Source organism: Geotrypetes seraphini, chromosome 19 (assembly GCF_902459505.1).
Source record: "Geotrypetes seraphini chromosome 19, aGeoSer1.1, whole genome shotgun sequence".
In the NCBI taxonomy this organism is placed as follows: Eukaryota; Metazoa; Chordata; class Amphibia; order Gymnophiona; family Dermophiidae; genus Geotrypetes; species Geotrypetes seraphini.
Genome location: NC_047102.1, coordinates 24,606,807 through 24,630,332, shown reverse-complemented (window position 1 = coordinate 24,630,332; position 23,526 = coordinate 24,606,807). Strand labels below are relative to the sequence as shown.

The 23,526-nt window shown below is 43.2% G+C and overlaps 1 protein-coding gene across 4 annotated transcripts in view; it reads right to left on the bottom strand.

Moving 5' to 3' along the window:
• Nucleotides 1-5,344: 5,344 nt before the first annotated feature.
• SAAL1 (serum amyloid A like 1) overlaps nt 5,345-23,526 on the bottom strand; it is a 67,287-nt gene continuing 49,105 nt past the window's right edge. For all 4 annotated transcript variants that reach the window (XM_033928812.1, XM_033928808.1, XM_033928809.1 and 1 more), the window contains exons 9-13: nt 22,104-22,186; nt 17,015-17,203; nt 9,131-9,327; nt 7,668-7,760; nt 5,345-5,735 (exon numbers count right to left, since the gene is read on the bottom strand). In XM_033928812.1, coding sequence (XP_033784703.1) covers nt 5,643-5,735; nt 7,668-7,760; nt 9,131-9,327; nt 17,015-17,203; nt 22,104-22,186 — 655 coding nt within the window. In that variant the 3' untranslated portion in view covers nt 5,345-5,642. The remainder of the gene's footprint in view (nt 5,736-7,667; nt 7,761-9,130; nt 9,328-17,014; nt 17,204-22,103; nt 22,187-23,526) is intronic.

Sequence of the window (23,526 nt, the reverse complement as noted above, 5' to 3'; positions counted from 1 at the left end):
TTTACATTTCAGGTTCCTATGTGTCACCGAAATATGTATAATTTGGATCTAAAGCAGAATTTAAAAAAAAAAAAAAAAAAAGTGTAGAGATTGTTCACAGAATACATCACAAACCAACAAGGAAAAAAAATCATCAACTTGACATCTTACAGATTTAGATTTTAAAACATAATGTAGTCATAAGGGTCTAGACCAGTGGTCTCAAACTCACGGCCCGCCAGATACTATTCTGAGGCCCTCGGTATGTTTATCATAATCACAAAAGTAAAATAAAACAGTTTCTTGATCATATGTCTCTTTAGCTATAAATAACAATATTATTATTAAGAATTAGCCAAAAAAAAGATTTATAAAATATAAAGAGTTTTACCTCATGCAAAATTGTCATTATTTTAATAAGACATTAACTATTTTTTTCTGAGGCCCTCCAAGTACCTACAAATCCAAAATGTGGCCCTGCAAAGGGTCTGAGTTTGAGACCACTGGTCTAGACTGTGTGTAAGGAAGAAGCATATTTACACATGCCCCTCCATATTCATGGGTTCAGAACCCACAACTTTGGTTATTTGTGGGTTTTGTCTGGGTGACCCACCCCCACCTCCTGGACCTTTCCACTGTACTTACTTTTTAAAGCCTGGTGGTCTAGTGATGAAGCAGGGCAGGAGCGATCGTCCTGTGCACCTACTTTGTGCATAACTGAGAACAAAAATGGCTGCCCTGAGTTCCCATGGTCTCATAAGAGACTCATGGCAGCCATTTTTGTTTCTGGCTTTGCACGGGGCAGGAGCATAGGAAGATCACTCCTGTCCCGCTTCATCACTAGACCACCAGGGTGCTAAGGGTGTGGGTTCAATCCCACAATGTTCCTGATTGCCCCGTGTACATTAGATAGATTGTGAGCTCACTGGGATAGACAGGGAAAAATACTTGAGTACCTGAATAAATTCATGTGGGGTGTCCAATCTTTTGACTTCCCTGGGCTGCATTGGCCCCAAAATTTTTTTCTAGGGCCACACAAATGCGCAAACACTGCACCAAGACAGAGGAGGGAGCCAGCAAGACGGTAAACACACAAACACTGCAGCAAGACAGAGGAGGGAGCCGGCAAGACGGTAAACACACAAATGCACAAACACTGCAGCAAGACAGAGGAGGGAGCCGGCAAGACAGTAAACATCCGGGGGCAGCAGAGAAAAACACTTCATTGCCCTCTACCGGGGATGCACAAAATACTTCACGGGGCCGCATGCGGCCCTTAGGCCGCAGGTTGGACACCCGTGAATTGTAAACCATTCTGAGCTCCCTGGGGAGAACAGTATAGAAAATTAAATAATAAAAGATTACTTCTTTATCTTGCAAAAACACAGGAGAAACCAATAAAATGTTTCTGCCTATAATCTCAATCTCAGAAGATTCCAGAAGAGCAGATATGTCGAACTCTGGTGCTTCTTCCACTGTATTAGTCTGACAATGTCTGGTTGTTATATATTTTCTGAATAGAAAGCAAATTAGTTTCGGAATATTTAAGACTAAAGTTAGACAATTATGAAACAAATCTGTAGGTACTGATATGTTTTATTTATTGTGTTTTGTATTCCACTGTTGGAAAATAATCAAATTACAGCATAAAACCATAAATAATACAATATAAACAGTTAAAACCAAACAGAATGTAGCAATATTCCTTAAACAGAAATTTAAAAAAAGTATTGAACCACAGCGCACTTAGGTGCTACTCAGCCAAACCATCAGCTAATACAAGGGGTAGCCCTTAACTTTCTTCTGGAACAGCAAATAATTTTATTTATTTATTCAGTTTTCCATACCGTTCTCCCAGGGGAGCTCAGAACGGTTTACATGAATTTATTCAGGTACTCAAGCATTTTTTCACTGTCTGTCCCGGGGGGCTCACAATCTATCTAATGTACCTGGAACAAAGGGAGGATTAAGTGACTTGTCCATTGTCAAAAGGAGCAGCGTGGGTTTGAACCCACAACCTCAGGGTGCTGAGGCTGTAGCTTTAACCACTGCGCCACACACTTCCTCGTGGATATGAGATTAGAGTATTGCTGGGCAGGGGTGTCTGACCATGACTTTTAGGGGATGGGACTTGATATACTGCCTGTTCCGTTTGGTTACAAACAAAATGGTTTACGCTTTTTAGACAGGTACTTATTTGTACCTGGGCAATGAAGTGTTAAGTGACCTGCCCAGAATCACAAGGAGCTGCAGTGGGAATTGAACTCACAACCTCAGGGTGCTGAGGCAGTTGCTCTAACCACTAGGCCACTAAACAGTGGAAAAAGCAGCTACCTCAGCACCCTGAGGTTATAAGTTCCATTCCCACTGCAGTTCCTTGTGACTCTGGGCAAATACCCCCCCCCCAAAAAAAAAAAAAAGCAAAGCAGTATATTAAGCCCCATCCCAACCCATTCCATCCCTATAAAGGCATAGTCACACACCCATGCCCAGCAAGGAGCCAAAAGTAAGTGCCAGACAAATTCAGTGTACCACCTACAACTTGCTTGTGAAGTCTTCTTTCTACACTAAAAGAGATAATCAGATACTAGGAGAAACTAACTTCCATCTACCTCTAAAATATGAGAAAAATTCAGGTGCACAATATGGACATGGCTTTAGAGATTAGCTTGGGATGCACAGAAGAGATTAGCTGGCTTTAGAGATTAGCTGTGGGATGCACAGAAGAGCTAAAATTTAAAACAAGCTATAGGAACTATTGTTTTACTCAATGCATGATTAAGCTGTGGAATTTGTTGACAGAGAACGTGCTCATTGCAGTTAGCAGAGCTACTTTCAAAAGCAGCTCGAGCAGGTTCTAAAGCAGTGTCTCTCAAATATTTTTAGCTACGGCAGTTTATTTTCACGGCATAGTTTAATTGAAATTATAAAATTGCAAAACCAACAAAAAATTAAATTTAAGAGTTTATTTAAAGTAATTGTAACAACGGTGAAACTAAAGTAGATACATAGAATAGAGTTGCGAATCCATGTAATGGATGTACAGTGCTCCCCCGGTCAGCGATTCACGGTCCCGGTCATTCACGGTATTTTCTGACCGCGAATGACCGGGCAGAAGAGGGCAGCCGGAGCGCTGGCGAGTGAAGGAAATCACTTGCGGTATGCTCCGTCTGCCTCTTCCTGCACTAAAGTCGGGCCTCACCAATCAGGAGCTGCTTTGACATGCAGCTCCTGATTGGTGAGGCCTGACTTTAGTGCAGGAAGAGGCGGTCGGAGCACACCGCGAGGGATTTCCTTCACTTGCCGGCGCTCCGGCTGCTCTCTCCCCCACTAAAAACCGTATTCGCGGTTTTTCAACATTTGCGGGGGTTCCTGGAATGGAACCCCCGCGAATTCTTGTTTTTGAATGTCTTCAAAAATATACATCCGATAATCTACCCAGCACTTCACACATCAATACCTTCAAACCCCAATCATACCCAAAATTGGAGAAAAAACCTCAGTGTCTAATAGGGATGTCCTCAAAAATACAACTCCCACATAGACAAACCTGCCTCAATATGCAATCAAGGAAGACACATCCTCAGTCAAAAAAACTCCACAGATAAGTGGAAAAATTTACTCTTCTTAATTCATTCACAGTTGCATAAATATAAATATCAAAACGTTATCACACTTATCTAAAAAGTAGTTGACCCGGAGTGGTTTTTTTTTGAATAGTTGGTATGTCATCAAGCAAACACGTGATGAAGTTTGCAGACTTAAGCCGGCATGAACGCCAAGGGGCCATTTTACAATAGGTGATGAAGCTGGATAATTAACGCTGTGAGCTGAGCTGTTTTTGAGACTGTTATTTAAAGGAAGGGTGATTTATTGTTTTTTTTTTTCTTTTTTTCAGCATTTCCCTGACAAAGCTTTTTGCAAAACAGAGAGCCCTGTTGTAAATCGTGGTGACAGTGTGCAGGCGGAGGTGATTCAGTGGCCGCTCTGCACTTTGCTCATGTTCCACTTTGTGGGTTTTTCCTGCTTCTATAGCCCAGCACTAAGAAGACTACTTTTCAGATAAGTGTGATAACGTTTTGATATTTATATTTATGCAACTGTGAATGAATTAAGAAGAGTACATTTTTCCACTTATCTTTGGAGTTTTTTGACCAAGGATGTGTCTTCCTGTCTCAACAGAGGAAACTGTAATTTCTCCTCTATAATGGGGGGGGGGGTTTCCCTCCAACATCCCCCACAATGGGAGCGCCAACAGTTCTAAGTAAAGTGTGTGTGTGTGTGGGGGGGGGTTTCCTCCCCACATACCCCCCTCGGAGTGCTTTAAAATAATGTTTTAATCCAGCGCGCTGACGTCCTGCGCGCGATTGTCTGCCCGGCATCGTCCGTGCGTGGTTGTTTCACGCGGTTTCGTCTATGTACCAGAATCTCTTTGGGGCACACAGTTTGAGAGACACTGCTCTAGAAGAAAAGTCCATAAACAGTTATTAGGCAAGTAGACTGGGGAAAGCCGACGTTTATCTCTGAGAATGAGTAGCAAGGAATGGTCATCAGAAGATACTTGGCAGCATCCCAAAGAGGAGACCTGGATTGACTGCTTTTGAAGAAAGGACAATGGCTCAATGAACCTTGGACTCAATGGGGCACCTTATAGGTTCACCTTTAAAAACTATTTCCATTACAAATCTGCTATGAACTCTATGCTTCATCAGGTAAAAAAGAAAATTGTGGGTTCACTAAAAAAAAATGGAGAGGCCACCTCCAGAGAATGACTATAAAAAATATCATCTTCTGTCGTTTCAAGCTGCAAATGGGATAAAGATTTGAATTCTCTAATAGTGACCTCTTGCTCATATCAGCATTTTAGGAGACAATTTGTTTACCAGATTTTTAGGAAATTAATGTATTACACTTCTCCCTCCGTATTCGCGGTTTCGATTATTAACGGTTTTTAGCTTGCTGGCTCCTCCCCCCCAATTACATCAGCTTGCATAGAGAAATTGCTGATTCCAAGGTTTTAAAGAGAAAATCACCGATTCCCAGCACTTTCTGGGAATCGGATCCTTAATGCCCCTTCCTAACTAAATAAACCTCCCCCCTCACCACCTCCCCCTCCCCCCATGGCAACTCTGATCAAGTTGGTCTTGAACCGCTGTTACTCTATTTAATTGATGTGAACCACCTAGAACTCTTCGGGGTATGGCGGTATACGAAAATAAAGTTATTATTATTTCTTCACCGTGTTTTGCCTCTCCTTCAGGAACAGGCCAGGTCACCCACCATGTTATTCACAGTTTCACCATATTCACAATGGTTTTTAATAGAAAACAGTGAATAACACATGAAAAAGTTATTCGCGGTTTTTCTGTATTTGCAATTCTGTTAATCCCCTATCACAGCGAATATGGAGGGAGAAGTGTACATTCAACTGTATATGTGCAGTTTTTTAAATTCTATTTTGTAAACCCCATAAAACTTAATGGTATTGCGGAATAGAAATAAATCTTTATGCGGTGTTTATATTATAAAAAGAGTCAGACACAAGAAAACCAAATACTTTTACCCAGCAGTAGAAAGCGCTGGAAAAACATTTTCTTTTCTAATGAGAAAAAAAAATCTATAGACATAGAAAGTTAGTCTGCTACATCAACAAATATGACCCTTTATGTATTGTCTTTTAAAGCAGGAAACGATTTTTCCAATTTTTCTGCCAACATCTGATCCGCATCATGCAAGACTTCAACAAAACTTTTCACCTGTAGGGAAGTGAAAATAAAAATCAGTTTACACATGATTTTATTGGGGAGATGAAAGGAAAAAAAAAAGAGCAGTTTTAGGAGATATTTTAGTAGGAAGTTTACAAGGGGGTGCTGGAAAGTTCTCAGCCCAACCAACTTCCTAAATTCAAAGCATTATTTTGCTACTGTAGCTGAAAATCGTGTGATTTCACTTTTCAAAGTACCAATTTGCAGAACTGTAATGCTATGTTTTGTCATTGTTTCAGATCACTGATTGAACTACCTCAAACGAAAACTTTGGAATTGTCAAGTGTGGATCTCTGAGCAGTCATGAAGTTCCTATTCCTGCAGAAGAAAACTCCAAAGGAAATTCATAAATGTATGACGCAAATATTGAGTGACAAATGTCCATCATACCCCACAGTGAAGAAGAGATGTGCAAACTTTCAGCGTGGAGATTTCGAGACTGAAGATGCAACAAGGTCTGGGAGGCCCAAATGGTGTCAACTCCTGAAATTGTTGACCATGTCCATGACCTGATTTATCAAATCAGGTCATGGACATGGACAACAAATATCAGCAAATATCAGCTAAAACAATTGCTGAGACACTACAGATATCCAAGGAACGTGTTGGGTGCATAACCCACAAGCAACTGTGTATGCAGAAGCTGTCAGCCAAGTGAATTCCCAAATGCTTGAATGCTGATGAGAAACAACGTCAGGTGGACACTTCCAAGTTAGCTGGTGCCAACTTTTTGGAATGACTAGTTACTGTTGATGAAACATGGTTACACCACTATGATTCTGAGACAACAGTCCATGCAATGGTGGCACTCAGGTTCTCCAAAGCCAAGAACATTCAAGACCCAAAAGTCAGCAGGAAAGTTCACGGCTACAATGTTTTGGGATCTGGAAGGTGTTGTAATGACTGACTATCTTCCAAGCGATCAAACAGTTAATGCAGAATACTACTGTAAATTTGCAGTGCAATTAAAGGAGGCATTGAAAGAAAAAAGGAGAGGGAAGCTGCGGAAAGGAGTTCTCATTTTGCAAGACAATGCACCTGCTCACAAGGCTGGCAAAACAATGGATGTTTTGAGACAGTTGCAGTTTCAGTACATAGACCATCCATCCTACTCACCAGATCTTGCTCCATCTGACTGTTTCCTGTTTCCAAATCTTAGAAAGAGTTTGAAAGGGCAACAATTTTCAAGTGTTTCAGAGGTGATTGCAGCAGTGGAGCAATATTTCTGTGACCGGACAAGAGTATTTTTTGGAAGGGTTACAAAAACTTCAGACATGATGTTCCAAGTGTGCTGAACTTAGGGGTGAATATGTGGACTAATTTGTAAGTTTCATGGCTCCACGTCATTCCCTTCTTGGTTGGGCAGAGAACTTTTCAGCATCCCCTCGTAATTCTTCTGTTTTGCCAATAGCTGTACCATCATATTCCCAAAGAGGTCAGACAGGTGAACATAAACCCTCCCCCACAGATTCTTAATCTCACTCTAAAGGCCAAGAAAGGATTATCCTCAGTTCTTTCATAAGATCTTAGTCAAAATCTCTCTCTCCAGGTTTCTCGCTAGCAATTCTCTTCACACCAGGAGTGAAAAGCTGCTTCATAGCTTAATACGTGTTCTTGCTAAAAATAGTATTGACTTGAGCCGAGCAAGTGAACAGTGTAGATCCACATTGAAACACTGTGGCCTTCACCCTGCACAGACACTTTGGCCCCCTTCTGTCAAGCTGCGGGAGAGCATTTTAGTGCGGGCTGGCGAGGTAAATTGCTCCGACGCTCACAAGAATGGAATGAGCATCGGAGCATTTACCTCGCCAGCCTGTGCTAAAACGCTCTACCGCAGCTTGATAAAAGGGGGCCTTTATGATTAAAAATAAGCAGCCCTCCAAAACTAACCCTTTGCCCGCTTAGCTGCCTTTGATTACTCACAGTAGTGGAATACAAAGGAAGGAGGTTTCGAAAGGCACACAGACACTTCTGCTCATTCAGATGGCCGTGCTTAAGTCCCTGCAATGTGGTCTCCTTAAAGACAAAAAACATGAAATCATTTGTTAAAAGTCAGTTCTTAACAGCTTTCAAACAGAATCTTGTTCTGCTTGAGAACTCGGGGCAGCCATTCAGCGAGTGGCACAGCACCATGCAGGAGAACAAAAGCTCACTCATGTCCGGTACACTGGGCTGCGAGAACGCCAGATGGCTATTCAGGGAGAGGCTCAGCATGGGAGTGTGGAAAGCTTGCTCCTGCCTGGTACACCGATGGACCACCAGGGATTCAAAAATGTACGTGGGGGAAGGCAGGAGAGAGGTAGAAAAAACTTGGCAGTCAGCTGGGACAGGAGACGGGAGGGATCCCTCCTGTTCCAGCCCACCAGGTCATATGGCAGGCATGGTTGAGGCCTGCAAGACATCGAGAAGGGGCTGGGTGAAGAGCCTGGCAGGGAGGGAGGAGGGACAGGGTAGAGAGCCTGGCAGGACTCAGCGGCTAACACTTACACTTGTGTTCAGGTGTCTGTTGAGAATCAAAGACTGGATGACTGATAATCAATTAGCATTGAATTTTAATAAAACTGAAATCATGTGTTAGGTAAATCCAGTGCTATCTATGTTCCATACTTTCTAACAGTTGAAAATTTTGAGACCTCTGTATGAAATCAAACTCATTGTCTAAGGGTTCTGCTTTTTCTATGGGACCACATGTAAATGAAATATTATGGTCTCCTTAAACTTAAGACTTCTAAGTAAATTAAAACTGTCTGCTGATGTCAAAGTTAAATTACTGTAATTCTTTGTTTATTGGTCTACCAGGAACTACATTAAGAAATCTTGCAACTGGTTCAGAATTCTGTTTGCTTGCTTAATAACAGGTATTAAATGGCAGGACTCTTCCCTAGTCTGTCATCTTGACACTGTCTGGAGAATTAAATCACTTTCATTAGTGTATCATGTATTGAATGGGGATGCTCTGCTGTAATATTAATACAGTTTGGCAAACTGATAGACCTCTACGATCCATGGGTGCAAAGTTCCTTCAGAATCTGGCAATTCTATTTATTTTGCTGTAGCTTGGGTTTGTGCTTTTTAATAACCTCTGCTTAACGGAATAAACTGCCAGTGGAATTAAGATTAATAGCAGATAGTGAAACCTTCCACAAACATCAGAAGGCTTTGTTTTGTAAGCCTATGACTGACAACCTCCTCAGTGTACTGTATTTTTAAGCCTGTGCTTTGTTTTAATCTTATCAAAAATGATGTACGCAATTATTTTTATGTATACATTGGTCTCTGCTTCCTTTTAGTTTTATACAACATATATGCGTTTGTTGTAACCCACTCAGAACTGTGAATAGTGCATGATATAAATACTTTATTTTATACGAGGATTTGCTCTGTACCTTGTTCATCTCTAGGAGTATATTGGAGAGGAACTCGCAGCAGACATCCTGCAAGATCTTCAGATGCAAATCTTCCTCACAGATCATTGGCCTGTTGCTCTTCTCTGTGTCCGAACGCTCAGAGTTTTCCGTAGGTTTCTTCCGACAGTCCTCCAGATGCTGCAGGACTTGTATCAGGCTGCCAATCAGGGGACTATCTGTTGCACATCACAGAGGTGTAGCTTTTAAGTGCACAGGCCAGCTTACAGCTCTCCTATCTCAGGCACACATTTAAAAAGAGCAGCTTCAGAGCAGACATTGTAACATAAACATAGTAAATGACGGCAGATAAAGACCTGAACGGTCCATCCAGTCTGCCCATTAGTTATACCCATTACAAATACAGTAAAACCTTGGATTGCAAGTAACTTGGTTTGCAAGACAAGCAAAACATTTGATTACATTTTAACTTGATGTACAAGCAATGTCTTGCAATTCAAGTACATACAGTATACACACATCGCAACTGAGCCGATGGTTCTTCTCTCTCTGACGCTGCAGGAGTGTAATGACTGTTCTAAACGAGCAAAGTCTTGCAATACGAGTACATACAGGGCTCCTTTTATGAAGCTGCGGTAGCGTTTTTAGCGCACGCACCAGATTAGCACGCGCTCTAGCAAGCGCTAGCCGAAAACCTACCGCCTGTTCAAGAGGAGGCAGTAGCGGCTAGCGCACACGTTAAGGCCCTAACGGCCTTTGTAAAAGGAGTCCATAGTATTTTCTATTAAAGTTTTGGGGTTGTGGAACAAATCGTCAGAGGTTCCATTATTTCCTATGGGGAAATTTGCTTTGATATACGAGTGCTTTGGATTACAAGCATGCTTCTGGAACGGATTATGCTCGCAGACCAAGGTTTTACTGTACATGATTAAGTTAACTTGTCTCTTCCTTGATATTTCTGGGTCATAGACTGTAAAGTCCACCTGGTATTGACCTAAGTTCCAATTGCTGAAGTTGCCATCTAATCAAGCCATTGTGACATCACTGATGAGGTTGGCTCTTAGGCATTGGTGGAATGAAACATTATGACATCACAAACTAAACTCTAGAATGTTGCAACTCTTTGGGTTTCTGCCAGGTAACATAGTGAATGATGGCAGATAAAGACCTGAATGGTCCATCCAGTCTGCCTATTAGTTATACCAATTACAAATACATGATTAAATTAACTCGTCTCTATTCTTTGATATTTCTGGGCCATAGACTGTAAAGTCCACCTGGTATTGACCTAAGTTCCAATTGCTGAAGTTGCCATCTAATCAAGCCATTGTGACATCACTGATGAGGTTGGCTCTTAGGCATTGGTGGAATGAGGCATTATGACATCACAATCTAAACTCTAGAATGTTGCAACTCTTTGGGTTTCTGCCAGGTAACATAGTGAATGATGGCAGATAAAGAAAGACCTGAATGGTCCATCCAGTCTGCCTATTAGTTATACCAATTACAAATACATGATTAAATTAACTCGTCTCTATTCTTTGATATTTCAGGGGAGATATGATAGAAACCTTCAAGATCATGAGGGGCATAGAGAGGGTGGATAGGGACAGATTCTTCAGACTGAAGGGGACAACAGGTACGAGGGGGCATTCGGAGAAACTGAAGGGAGATAGGTTCAAAACAAACGCAAGGAAGTTTTTTTTCACCCAAAGGGTCGTGGACACTTGGAATGCGCTACCGGAGGAAGTGATTAGGCAGAGTACGGTACAGGGATTCAAACAGGGATTGGACGGATTCCTGAAGGATAAAGGGATCATGGGATACTGAGGGAGGAGCTGGGATGTAACACAAGTATAGAAAGCTAATCAGGTAATGAGTATAGAAACCAAACCAGGTCGTGCATGTGCAAGACCGGAGGGTTAGGACTTCGATAGGAAAACAGGACTTAAATGAGAAACCAAGGTGGCAAGGGAGCCCCTTCTGGTGATACAGACAGGTCATGACCTGTTTGGGCCACCGCGGGAGCGGACTGCTGGGCAGGATGGACCTGTGGTCTGACCCGGCAGAGGCACTGCTTATGTTCTTATGTTCTTATGTTCTGGGCCATAGACTGTAAAGTCCACCTGGTATTGACCTAGGTTCCAAATGCTGAAGTTGCCGTCCAGGCTCTCCCCGGCCTATCCAACCATCCTGTTTGCAGGATATCGACCATAAAGTCTGGCCAGTAACATCCTCATGTTCCAAGTTAGTGGAATTCCCATCGACACCCTCCCCAGCCCTGTCCTACACCAAATCATCACATATGGGACACAGACCGTGCAAGTCTGTCCAGTACTGGCCTTAGCTCTTTAATTTATATTCTTCATTTTGTTTCTTGGTTTCTCTAATTGCACTATACCTCTCTTCTCTGCAGAACGAAAGAAGACTACCAAGGGTATAGAAATTGAGAAAAATCAACAACCTATCAAAATTTGCAAGTCAAGTAGCAACCTAGGAATTCACCTCTTTCCAATAATATTTAATACTTCTAATAACCCAAGCAGTGGCGTAGCTAAGGAGGTTGGCACCCAGGGCGGTGGCACCCGGCATCGACGCGTCGTGTGCCCTCCCCACTTTTCCCAGCCTCTTGAAATGTTTGCTGGACCGAGCAGCATCTTTCGCCTGCTCCTTGCGACGGTTTCGGCTCTTTCCTGATGTCACATTCTGGTCCTGTGACCAAAAGTGACATCAAAAGGGAGCCGAGGCCGACCCGAGCAGCGGGCGAACATTTCAAGAGGTACGCAGGAGAGGTGCCGGTGCCCTCGCAAAGAGGGCACCTGGGGCAGTATGCCCTCTCACACACACACACACCTTACTACACAAATGAACCCAAGCACTGTCTTATAAATGCTGCTCCCATGGATACACTACATAAGAATATAACATTATATGCCCTTCAATACATCAAAAAACTTTTCATTATAGGTTTGCGTGTAATCTTCAGAATAGGCCAAAAGGGTTCTGGAGGTCTCACATTCAGTTAGGTTTGCAGAATACCCATAAAGTATATGCATCAGATAAATCAGCATGAACTGGAGACCTAGTCGAACAAAAACAAAATCCAACAGGTCTATAGTGAAACACAATCAGCGGCAAACTAAAGAGAAACTGCACCTTTTTGCAAACCAAGGGACCCGACACCATCCGTGTTTCAATCAACACATCTTCTTCAGGGGTCCCTAAGCTTTGATGGTCATGGATAAGCATTTTTCAGGGACAATCACCTTGGAACGTGGTACTTTTAGCATACAGGCTCTTGCTTATTTGTTGCGGCTTTTCCCTGACCATCAAAGCTTAGGGACCCGTGAAAAAGATGTGTTGATCGAAACACGGACCGTGTCGGGACCCTTGGTTTGCAAAAAGGTGGTTATATTATGCGCATCAAAAGACTGTCTAAATATATATATATATAGCCTGCATCTTGTACAATTGTCTGCAGTTTTTCTTTTGTTTGCCGTGAACTGGTGACCCAGTACATGCAAATTTATCTAAGTATATTCACTGAGGATATCCACCATGTAGGGCCACCATGATAGATTGGGGAAGCCCTAACATATAAACAGCACCTCCCTCCCTCCCTTAATGAGCTACATTAGGCCTAACAGAAGGCCAGCAATCTAGGAACAGATTACCAGCTAGTCCCAAGGTTAAAACAGCTGTATTTTCACTTCTCACTCTGCTCTTATATTTTTAGTTGTCCTTTTCTTAGAAAAACTGGATACTGTGGGGTTAAAACACAAGGTCAGACTGGAATGGCTAGTGCTAATAAGTTGTATTGACACGTTCCCTACTACTTTTTAGCTGAGAAAAAAAGAATGAATTTGAACCTATCCAGGCAGTGACCACACAGAATATACCCTAATCTAATCTAATCTAAATCTTGGGTTTATATACCGCATCATCTCCAACAGGTGGAGCTCGACACGGTTTACATGGTTAGGAAGCAACGGAACTCCAGTGGGTTTAAAAAGTAAGTAAGAGAGAGGTTAGGTGTGATAATAATAGGGAGGGGATGGGTTACGTTTTGGAGAAGAGCCAGGTCTTCAGAAGCTTACGGAATGGTAGAAGGGGGCTCAAGTTGCGGAGAGGGGAAGGGAGACTATTCCAGAGCTGAGCGATTCTGAAGTGGAGGGAGGACCCGAGTTTACCGACGAGGGAGATACCCTTTGAGGAGGGGAAAGATAGTTTTAGTTTTTGCGTGGATCTGGTGGAGAGTGGGTTTGAGGAATTCCAGGATAGAGGAATAAGAGGTGGAAGGATGCCGTGGAGCATCTTGAAGGTTAAGCAGGCACATTTGAAATGGACCCTGGAGATGACAGGAAGCCAGTGCAGCTTGGACAGGAGTGGAGAGGCATGGTCAAATTTGTTTTTTGAGAAGATAAGTTTGGCCGCGGTGTTCTGGATTAGTTGGAGTCTGTGGAGGCTTTTCTTTGTTAAGCTAAGGTAGATGGAATTGCAATAGTCCAGTCTGGAGAGGATGATGGACTGTACGAGCACGGCAAAGTGTTTTTGGTGGAAGCTTCTCTCACACTACTCCCGGAAGTTACAGCAATGGAAGCCGTGAGAAACAAAGTGAGTTCATGATCCAGGTTTCCTCTGCTGCTCTCCTTCCTGTTTAGAAAGGTAGCACAGGAGGTACAGAAAGAATCAATCATGAAGACTAGAGACACATGCTCACGCATCTACACACTGCTATCCACCTACATAGTCTTTGCTATCACAAAAGGAAAGAACAGAAGAGCGAGTGAAAAAGAGCTCCATGTTGGAACTGAAAACAGCACAGAGGAGTAAGAACATAAGAACATAAGCAATGCCTCTGCTGGGTCAGACCTGAGGTCCATCTTGCCCAGCAGTCCGCTCACGCGGCGGCCCAACAGGTCCAGGACCTGAGCAGTAATCCTCTATTTATACCCTTCTATTCCCTTTTCCAGCAGAAAAATGTCCAATCCTCTCTTAAATCCCAGTACTGTATTCTGCCCTATAACGTCCTCTGGAAGCGCATTCCAAGTGTCCACCACACGTTGGGTAAAGAAGAACTTCCTGGCATTTGTATTGAATCTGTCCCCTTTCAACTTTTCTTGTTCTTTTATTTTTTGAATTATTCTGTTTTCAGTTTGAAGTGTATTCACTGGTTGCTGCTTCAGGCTAGAATTGAATTCAAGTGTTTGGGGTTTTTTTTTTTAAGATACCTCATGGTATGACTTCAGAGCTCTCGGTCCATTTTTTTTCCCCAGGAAAAAAGTGACTCGAAGACAAAACCACTGTTGCATGCCGTTTCCTTCAAGAAAATGTTAGAACGCTCTTCTTCTTGCACGGAAGTTTTGTTCTAGAATGCTTTACCTAAACCTATTCCAAATAATGTCTCAAATCACCTGCTTTAAGACTTTCATGTTTCAGAAATTCTTCAATACTTGAGATCTTTTGTGTTTAAAGACTGGTTTAGTTTGCTGCATCCTGTTTTCTTTTATAAACCACTTTGAACTCTATTTTATAGGGAAGATGTGGCACATAGGGGCAATGATTAGAATAGTTTAGATTAGAGCGGTGGCGAGGAGAACAGGCGCCGGCTGACTGCCTGCAGCACATGCCTCTCAGCCGGCACCCGCACCTCTTCTCCTCCTCCAGCAACCCCCCACTGGCGGCCCAGGGCCTCATCTGGGGGGCCTTCACGCATGCGCAGACATCGACGTGATGATGTCACGCGTGCACGTGTTGTCATAGCATCAACATCTGCACATTTCTGGCTGCCCTCCAGCCACGGCCTGGAGTTTACCGTGCCGCCGAGTAAAAAGAAGTTTATGGGGCAATGGATTAGAGCCGACGGAGCTCCTGCCTGAACACCGCTTGCGAGTGCCGCGCGTCTGGAGCAGAATGAGCACTTTTTCCCTTTAGAAGTGTTCATTGCTCCATACACGACCTAGTTAGAAATAAAGTGTCGGTTAGATGAAAAATACAGTAAAATACAGTTTTCTTAAAGGGAAACAACCCTCCAGACCAGCACTACCTCAGGATTTTTTTTTTTTTTTCAAGAACAGACTCCACAGGCTCTCGAAGCAGTAGGTCTTGCTTGATTTAGGGAGCAAGGCTTATCGCTGAGGCTCCTCTAAAAAAATGTGGGGAGGTGGAGGAAGTGGGGGGAGGGACCCCGCTCGAGACCCGCCGGGTTTGACAACCCCGAGGTCGGACGGACCCCCCAAACAGGGCCCGCCCAAGCTCTGTCCAGCCAAAAACAGGGTCTAGAAACCCCCTAAACAAATTCCAACAGCCCTACCAAGGGAGATGGGTACAGATCCCATCAACACCTGCTGGAGACTGAAAGAAGACTGAGGTAAATAGAGAAGGGAGTATATTATATACTGTCCCACATTTTTGTTTTCAGTCTCCACCTGCTGGTCATGATCCTTAGTTATCCCATTCAACTCACTATGAAGGTATTGGGAGTAACACTGGACCAGAGCCTGACTATGAAAGACCAGGTAGACTCCTTGATTAGAAAAATCTTTCTCACCCTCTGGAAGCTTCGGTCCATCAGAGCTTACTTCGATGTCTCATCATTTCAAATTCTGAGTCAACTCGATTCTGAGTCAACTCAATTATTGTAACATCGCCTACTTGGCACTCTCCCAGAAGAATATGCGGCGATTGCAACTGCTACAAAATGCAGCGGTTAGGCTACTTTGTGGACTGAAGAAGTTTGATCACGTAGCATCTTCCTATTGACTTCTACACTGGCTGCCGATGGAGGCACGAGTGAAATTCAAGTTTGTTTGTTTTTGCTTCAAGGTACTTTATGGCTTAGCCCCTAAATATATAACAAACTTTTCTCTTTCACAACCAACAAACATAGACTAAGCTCACACCTGAACTTTGTTTCTCCACCGGTTAGAGGTTGTAAATTTAAAAGTCATCACCAACATCTTTTCTCACATCAAGCAGCACTATGGGGTAAAGACCTGGAACAACTGCTCGTGCCTATTACCTATAGGGAATTCAGGAAACGCCTAAAAACACATCTGTTCCTGAAATACTTAGGAAACCAACCTATACAATCTTAGTTCTCAACAATTGATCTCTAGAACTGTTAATCACTAAGTCTGTACTTTGTTTATTCCACTCAATCTGTAACAACTTTAATCATTGTAAACTGCATAGAACTTCACGGTCCTGCGGTATATAAATTGTTATTATTATTATTATTATTAACGGGCATAGCGCCTATTTTTTTGAATATCACCTAAATTTTTAGAGGTGCCTTGTGGCAGAATTGCTCTTTCTTGATAGGCAAATACATTTCAATTATTGCTGATTAAAAAGCTTAATTGAGCTTGTTACTAGATTTACATAGGCACCTATCTAGATGGGCACCTCCGAAATAGGTGCCGGTTACAGAATTTGGGTCTTAACCCTCCATTGCCTGCCAGGACAGAGAGGGAAACATTTAGAGTACCTGTTTGCCATTTGATATATAGTGCTCCCCCGGTCATTCGTGGTCCGCAATTCGCAGTCCCGGTCATTCGCGGTATTTTCCAACTGCGAATGACTGGACATGCTTTGATACGCAGCTCCTGATTGGTGAGGCCCGACTTTAGTACAGGAAGAGGCGGTGGGAGCATACCGCGAGTGATTTCCTTCACTTGCCGGCACTCCGGCTGCCCTCTCCTGCCTCTCCGGCTGCCCTTTCCTCTCTCCCCTGCTAAAAACCGTATTCGCGGTTTTTCAACATTCGTGGGGGTTCCTGGAACGGAACCCCCCCAAATATCGGGGGAGTACTGTAAACTGTTTAGGATCCCCCTTGGGTTATATAAATGATACAATAAAAAAGAAATAAAGGGGTAATGAAAGGAAAACTGAAATTATACGTACTTTTCTCGATCTTCATATAGCCCAGCTCTGCCTGTGAGGAAAACATGGCAGACAGCACAGACAAAACCGAAGCCAACACAGTCTTCTGCTCCTGGACGATGATGGGTGGATCATCAGCCTGGCAAAACTCATGGCATATTAGGTCAGACAGCAGATCCCACGTCTCCTCGCCAGCTTCTGAAGAGTGCACTGAATGAAGAAACAAAACTAAACAGGGACCTGCCATACTATGCATGGTCTAGTAAAAAGAGATTATGTACTTACCCTGGTAAGCTCTTTTCCAGTAGATAGGTGAGACATTCTAGGGGTATCAAAGTCCCTCCTCGAGGGTCGCAATCCAGTCGGGTTTTCAGGATATGCATGAGATTTGTTTGCATGCACTGCTTTCATTGTATGCTAATAGATCTCATGCATATTCATTGGGGAAATCTTGAAAACCTGACTGGACTACGGCCCTCGAGGAGGGACTTTGACATCCCTGGTCTAGACAGATGGTTAATGTCCCCACGGCTGCATGCCATCTGCAGAAGGAATCCACTCCTGATTTTTCCTTTTGCCTTTGCTGGACTTCACTTGGCTCCTTAGCTCCACCTGCAGTTAGTACCCAAGCACTGAGAGCCACCCAATAAATGTGAAGGAGAGGCACCTGTAGCAAACAGGCTCAGAAACAACTTCTGCTCAAGAAGTAAAATCAGTAATGTTAACCACCAACAAAGGCTTCAAAGGAGTTCAGAAACTACTCCCATATAAAACGGAAACATATATACAGTATTTTCCCAGTCCCCATGGGCTGACAGGCATCCAAGAATCAGCTTGGAGAAGCATAAACAGACTAAAACAGTAGGCAGTGAACAGTGGCTCGTGGACTGTAGGGGGGCGATAGCTATGGAATGGATAATGAATAAGATGTGTTTGTGGAGTATTTTGTGGAGTTTTTCTACAAAAACGCCTGCTTTTTGTATGGTTCTGGGTAACTCTAGTTAGATACAAGCATATGTGTTAGTTAAGGCCACACCCAATAGAAGCATACGAAAAGTTGGTGAGAAAAATCTGAATATGGATATAGCCAAGGCCAGAAAAATACACTACAGATTAATATTAAGGAAAAGCATAATAATATTCTTTTTATGTACTTTGCTATTAAGCCAGACCATAGAGGAAATCAGGATATATAAAATACATGGAGGTATTAAACTGCCTCCATGTTTCTTTCTCTCTCTGTCTGTCTTTGTTCGTTTCCCACTTTTAGACTTGTGGTTCTAATTGATAACAGATGTGCTTAGGCCGGTTAGAAAGAGCATATTAGACTCCATATTCCAAACTGAGGTATAACCTGTATTAAGTATGAATGCAATATATCGTGTTGTGTGTGAATGGGGCCCCGAATGAATGATGTATGAAATATGTGAAAGAATGGTGTGTACTTAATTTCCAATATTTTATATATTTTAAACCTAAAGAAACTTAAATGGAGCCTAAGAGGCAACATCTGGAAATGGTTAGGTTAAAGCCAGGAACACTGTTACCATGGAAACCCTCTAGAGGTCCACCAGCATAGGAAGGTGTCTGGGGTTTCTGAGTCTGTGTGTCAGTGAAACTTGAAATTGCCAGTTTTTGCAAAACTCAGAGCAGGGGGGAATAGCCCTCCTCCTTTCTATGGTACTGACAGAGACATGAACTTTACAGCACTTTTTTTTTTTTCAACAAATCCTGAAAACAAATGCAGGCTCTCTTGAAACAAATAATCAGTTTTGGATTCAAAGTTTCTTTGGCTATGTTATAATATGTTTATGCTTATTCAGAAATTAATGTAAACAAAAATATGATTTTAAAAACTATGTCTTTGAGTTTGAAAAACTTGTAAAGGAATTTCCTTTGTCCAAATCTAAGGACAACCTCTGTTAATGGATTGGCTGATGATTAATGATGTCATGCAGGACAAAAGTTACATATTGGGGAACAACGAATTATCAGATTGAGATCTTTGTCAGGAAGGCCAGCGTTTGGCATCTGTAAAGATCTCCCGGTGACGTAATAATCTTTTGAGAATTAATATGAATAATTAATAAAAAATAATGTTTTGGAACCTTTTACGTCAAGTGCCATTTGTCATGTACTTTTTACCTACCTATGAGCAAACCTGGCTGCTCAGCAGGCACAGCAAGGACAGGGCAGGAGTCTAGAATGTCTCACCTATCTACTGGAAAAGAGCTTACCAGGGTAAGTACCTAATCTCTTTTTCCAGTGCAATAGGTGAAACATTCTAGACAGATGGGACATACAAAAGCAGTCCCCAAAAAGCTAGGGCGGGCTTGCTGCACCGACCCGTAAGACCCAGGGCCCAAAGGCAAAGTTCTGTCTCGCCACCACACCCACTCTGTAAACCTTGGCAAACGTGGGTAGGGAAGACCATATTGCTGCCCTGCAGATCTCCTCAGGGGAGACAGCTCTAGCTTCAGTGCACGAAGAAGCCACACTCCTGGTAGAATGTGCCTTGACCGAAACAGCGGACTGTTTCCCAGAAAGAATGCAGGCTGACAAAATGGCCCTATGGATCCAACTGGAAATCGTGACCTTAGAAGCGGGAGCGCCCTGCTTAACTGAATGGATGGATAGAGCGACAGATGGATAGAGCGACGAAACTCGTTAGCGATCTCCAGAGAGTGAAGAAGCACTCTGTGCACATCAAGTTTCTTTAACAGGCGATCGTGTGTCCTAAAACCAGTAGGCTGAAAGGCAGGCAAATGCACTCCCTGATTAACATGGAATGCCAAAACCACCTTCGGCAAGAAGGAACCGTCCACAGGGAAACTTCAGTCTCTGAGATACGAAGAAACGGTTCTCTGCAAGAAAAAGCCTGGAGTTCTGACAATCAGAAAAACGGTCTTGAGCATCAAGTCCAAGAGAAAAGCATCTCAAAGGGATTCAAAGGGAGCCTTGGTAAGGATAGAAAGCACCAGGTTAAGGTCCCAGGAAGGGAACGTTTGCTTAACCGGTGGTCTGACACGAAGAGCCCCTTCAGAAATCTAGAATGAGATGCCAAAAAGGACTGACGATCCCGGGATCTAAAACAAGAGGGCCCAGCTACCTGAACCTGAAGAGATGACACAGTGAGGCCCTTATCCAGGCCAGCCTGAAGAAAGGTGAGAATCACTGATATCAGAACCAAATAAGGGTCCATCTGGTCCTGAGCGCACCAATGTTGGAAGACCTTCTACGCCTTAGCCTAAGCAAAAACTGTGGGTGACTTCTTAGACTTGAGAAGAGTATCAATAACTACAAAAGAACATCCTTTGGGTTCTAAGGCTGCGCGCTCAAAAACCATGCCATAAACAGAATGTGTTCTAAGGCTATGCGTTCAAGAGCCATACTGTAAGAGCAAAGCAGGTCCGGATGGGCACTCAGCCAAATGCTGCAACCCCTGCTCAGACGAAACAGATCTGTGTTCCACAGTCTGTGAGCCCAGTCTGTAGCCACCAGAATGACGCGACCCTGAAGGACTGTGATCCGCCAAATGATCCAGCCTATTATTGGCCACGGAGGAAAGGCATGCTGGAGAATCGCCTGAGGCCACGAATACACTAGAGTGTCGAGCCCCTCATTTCCGGGCTCATGTCTTCAAATGAAGAAGCAATCCGCTTTCTTGTTTCTTATTGTGGCCATGAGGTCAAAGCAGGCCCAACCTCAGTGCCACATTATAGCTCTGAATACCACCGCAGACAGGGCCTACTCGCCCAGATCCAGAGTCTGTCTGCTGAGGAAGACCGCTTGAACATTGTCAACTCCCGCCACATGCACTGCTGATAGCGTTTGGAGGTGACATTCCACCCAAAGAAAAAGAAGGCAGGCTTCCTGAACCAGAGAGGTGCTCTTGATCCCTCCCTGTTGATTGATGTAGGCTACTGCTTGGGCCTCCAGAGTCTTCTGAAATTGCACCAGAGCCAGCCAAATGGCTCTGAGCTCTAACCTGTTGATTGACCATTTCCTCAGAGAGGGAGTACAACACCCTTGAACAGGACAATAATGGCAGTGGGCTCCACAGCCCAAAAGCTGGCATCTGGCATCACCACGATCCAGGAGGCAATTTGAAGTGGTACACCCCTGCAGAGCGACTATGAGAGAAGCCACCAGTCCATGCTGGCCCGAGCTTCCAGAGTCCAAGGAAGACAGATCTTTCTGTAACTCACAATCCAGCCCAGGTCCTCCAGCACCTGGAGCACCAGCTCTACCGCATACTGTCCCTCGGACAACTTGGGAGCTCTGATCAGCCAGTCGTCTAAGTAAGGGTGAACTTGGAGACCCATTTTCCACAGGTAAGCTGCTATGACCAGCATCACCTTGGTGAAGGTCTAGGGAGCTGTCACCAGCCCAAAAGGCAGAGCTGAGAATAGGTAATGTTGTTCCAGAGAATAGGTAATGTTGTTCCAGAACAGGAAACTACAAGGATTTATGGTGGGCTGGAAAAATAGGAATGTGCAAGTACCCCTCTGTGAGATCCAGAGAGACAAGAAACTCTCCTTGGGCCACAGCTGCAATGACTGAACGTACGGTCTCCATGCGAAAGCGTGGAACTTCGAGAGCCGCATTAACGTGCTGAGGATCCAGAAGAGGCCTGCAATCTTTGGAGCCTTTTTTGGGTATATAGAGTATCTGCCTGAGCTCGAGTGTTTGGGTGGCACCGACTCTATAGCTTGAATATCCAGCAAGCGCTGAATGGTGGTTTGAACCTTGAAAGCTTTGTCCGGGCGACTTGTGGGAGAGTCCACAAACCAATCTGCCAGAGGCCGGGCAAATTCCAGCTTGTAGCCCAACCGAATAATTTTCAAGAAACCCTGAGAAAGGGATGAAAAATAAACTGAATAAAATAATAAATTGTGGAGAGCAGAACAAACACTCCTGCAGGCACACGTGCAGAAGGGAAGAACTGCAGGTGAAGCTAAGGAGCTCAGTGAAGTACAGCAGAGGCAAAAGGAAAACTCCAGAGTGTATTCCTTCTGCAGATGGCACATGGCCATGGGGACACTACCCATCTGTCTAGAATGTGTCACCTATTGCACTCGAACATATGTTAGTTAAACACAAGCCTTACCGATGGCCTGAATGCCTTTATCCACTGTGGTTAGAAGTTGCAGGATATGCATGTACACTTCAAGTCCTTCAGGGTTATCAGCACTGCACCCATAAAAAAAAAAGAGACATAACTAACTTCACCATACTAGGTTAAGATTTGAACTGCAACAACCTCATGAAGGGAGTGTCCTCTCCCTTCTGCCCTGAAAAGCACCGTGGGATAATTTTCTGCTGGTGCTCAGGGAAAACAAAATCTAGACCAGGGGTGGACAACTCCAGTCCTCGAGGGTCGGAATCCAGTCGGGTTTTCAGGATTTCCCCAATGAATATGCACTGAAAGCAGTGCATGCAAATAGATCTCATGCATATTCATTGGGGACATCCTGAAAACCCGACTGGATTCCAGCCCTCAAGGACCAGAATTGCCCACCCTTGATCTAGACTTATCTGTTTCATGGATTTCAACAGCTAGTTTTTTATGTGCGACTACAAGCTAATTCTGGAACCATTTATCTTCCACACAGATCACATTCAAATGTTATTAGGTAGAAAAAAAAATCTGCTTTGCAACATTGACGCTTCTCTATCAGGAGCGAAATGCATTTCTGTTCATAGTGATATATGCCACACTTATTTATTTGGGTTTAGCTCACTCCTTTCAACAGCAGCTCAAAGCAAGCTGTATTCAGATGCAGTAGGTAGCAGATCTGATGCCACTATGTCTTCTCCAACAGGTGATTCAGTTTTATAAATTGCCACGGCAACTGAGATCAGATACAGAAGGTGGGGATTTTGCCGATTTGAATAGAATGCATTATGCAGAGACATCAGCTACTATTGCTATTGTGGAATAATTTATCTGGGCATGTTCACTTTTGTACCTCTTTGCAACAGTTTTAAAGACCTATTTTTTGGTACAGACATTTTCTGACATGGGTCATTTCATACCAAGTGGTCTAAAATAATAATAATAAAAAAGCTTCCTACCATTATTACATTACATTACATTAGGGATTTCTTTTTTTTTTTTTTTTTCAGTTCAATAATTTTTATTAAGTATTTTAAAGGATACAAGAATCATTTAAAGTACATAGAAACAAAATAAAGCTTTCTGTATATAAAATATATAAATCTATGTTTAACTGTATAGGAGCAAAGGCTCCAATTATTAAAAATGTATGTAAGGGATATATAAGATAAAGATGAGAGAGAGCAGTAAAGGAAAAAGGAAAGAAAAATGAAAGAGAGAAGAGAGGAGAAGAAAAGGATAACAGGAGTGTCTAAGAAGATGAGCGTACATAGGAATCTAAGAATGACCATGGAGATTTGTTGTATTTCAAGTTCATGCAGGTTCGGAATGTAACTCTCTTCTCATATGCATAGGATTCAAATCTATGATACATACTCAGAGAGTTCCACCAAAAGGTATAATCTAGTAGCGA